The sequence below is a fragment of the Enhydra lutris genome, unplaced genomic scaffold, assembly GCF_002288905.1.
Source record: "Enhydra lutris kenyoni isolate GAN:26980312 unplaced genomic scaffold, ASM228890v2 scaffoldscaffold1094, whole genome shotgun sequence".
NCBI lineage: Eukaryota > Metazoa > Chordata > Mammalia > Carnivora > Mustelidae > Enhydra > Enhydra lutris.
This window is the reverse complement of record NW_019155178.1, coordinates 3,054-4,798: the sequence shown is the minus strand read 5'-3', so window position 1 is coordinate 4,798 and position 1,745 is coordinate 3,054. Positions and strand designations below refer to the sequence as shown.

The following is a 1,745-nucleotide window of genomic DNA, read 5'->3' as shown; positions in this document are numbered from 1 at the left end:
TCAGGTGAGGCCACACTTCCGGGGCGCTCCACGCCAGGGGCTGTGTGATCCTGTGGGACACGAGCCACGGTATTTCTAGAACCCTGGGAGTCTTAGTGCAAGTAACGAGCCGGGCACGTCACGCGTGCGGCTCGTGCCAAGGTGCCCAGCGACTATCGGGGGAGAGCCCGAGGCAGAGGTGAGGTGGCAGTGCGGACAGAAAAACCTTTCCAGGAGAAGCTGTTCAAGGAGGAAACAGAACCTCTAGAGGCCTCACTTGGACATTCTTTACCAGCAAAGAATTCTAGGCAACGGAGAAGCTTTTGCGGATGTAGAAGGTGGGCTCGGCGCTAGTTAGACTGGGTGAGGTGGGCGTTGATACTCGCAAGCAGAAAGCCTGAAATCAATGATTTTCATGTCTGTATCTCTAGGTGTGCATGAACGGGAACTCCTTGTTTACAAGAACTGTACGAGCAACTGCACGTTCGTGTATCCATCCGAAGTACCCCCTGAAGCCCCGAGAGTCTTGAGGACTAATAGTTTCTATTTTGTTCGTTGTTGTAACACTATTAATTGCAATGACGGAGGACCTAGTACTCTGGAGAAGGATATCATCCTGGAGGATACAATTGAGGAGACTCTGTCAGGGACTGGGCGCTTGGGGGAGTCAGCATTTTTGCTGGGTGCTGCCTCCATCCTTGTTAGCAACGCACTGACGTGAGAAGCCCTCGTGGAGGGTCTGCCCCCCCCCCCATTCCTCAGAGCAAGTTCACGATCCATCCCTCCCTCGTGAGCCAGGGTCCCTGACCCACATGGCTTCCAGGTGGCGGGTTACCCCTTTGCAGCCTAGTTGGAGAGAGAAATAAAGAGCATCGTTGTTTGGACTCTGCTGCCCTGGAGGTTTCTTTGTGGCTTTAGCGTTCGATCCGTTTGTTCCTCTTCAGTCATCATCTCACAAGTAGACCAAAGCCTCTGCCACTCCGGCACACGGGGATCGAGGGTTCGAGTGAAAAGCAGAACGGTTAGTGCGGACAGCGCACGTGTCAGCTGGCAGCGCCGTCCCAGCTGTGCTCAGACCACAGGGAGCTGAGGCCCCCTGAGACCCCATGCTTCCCTCTCAGGGCGGACGGTGGTGGCAGGAGGGCTCTTGGCCGTAAGGTAGCACGCGGCCCACAGTGCCTGACGTTAGAGACTGTGCCGGTGCCTCCGCGCGGGTCAGTGAGCCAAGACCTGCATGAAGCGCCGTCCTCCGTCACAATGGCACCTGTCGTCACGCCGGCGAGAGAAGGTCTCCTCAGATGCTGATGTCAGAGAGGGGTAAGGGGCTCAGAGCCAGCTGCTGAGCGCCTTGAAACGGCAGGGAGACTTCTGGGCGGTGCTGTCATCCTCATTGTGCCCGGGGTCTGTGTCAGGAAAGCGACGTGAAGGGAGCACAAGAGCTATGCCTTCTTTGGCCTCGAGCTCTCCTTCTCTAAACGGGATTTGAAATTAGGTAAGCTTCACATAACAGAAAATTCATCATTTCAAAGAGTGTAACTCAGTGTTTTTTACCATATTCACCATACTGTGCAGCCATCCCCACCACCTAATTCCAGAACATTTGGCAACCCAAAGGGACACCCTGCTTCAACAAACAGCCAGTCACTCGGACCTCTCCTGTGAGACCGGCAAATATTTCTGCACGAGAGTGGAAGAGTGTTTGCAAACAGAGTGAGACGTCATGTCCGCAGCGGCGACTGTGCCACGGTTGTCAGCTGCGTGCTCTC

At 55.1% G+C, this 1,745-nt stretch overlaps 1 protein-coding gene across 1 annotated transcript; it reads left to right on the top strand.

Moving 5' to 3' along the window:
* The first annotated feature begins 385 nt into the window (after positions 1 to 385).
* Positions 386 to 700, top strand: LOC111140430 (glycosylphosphatidylinositol anchored molecule like). The gene has a single exon (XM_022492684.1). It carries the CDS (start codon positions 386 to 388, stop codon positions 698 to 700), a length of 315 nt encoding a protein of 104 aa, XP_022348392.1.
* The last annotated feature ends 1,045 nt before the right edge of the window (positions 701 to 1,745 follow it).

Excerpts from the sequence above, each read along its gene's own strand:
- LOC111140430 (XM_022492684.1), top strand. The coding sequence starts at position 386 with ATGATTTTCATGTCTGTATCTCTAGGTGTGCATGAACGGGAACTCCTT.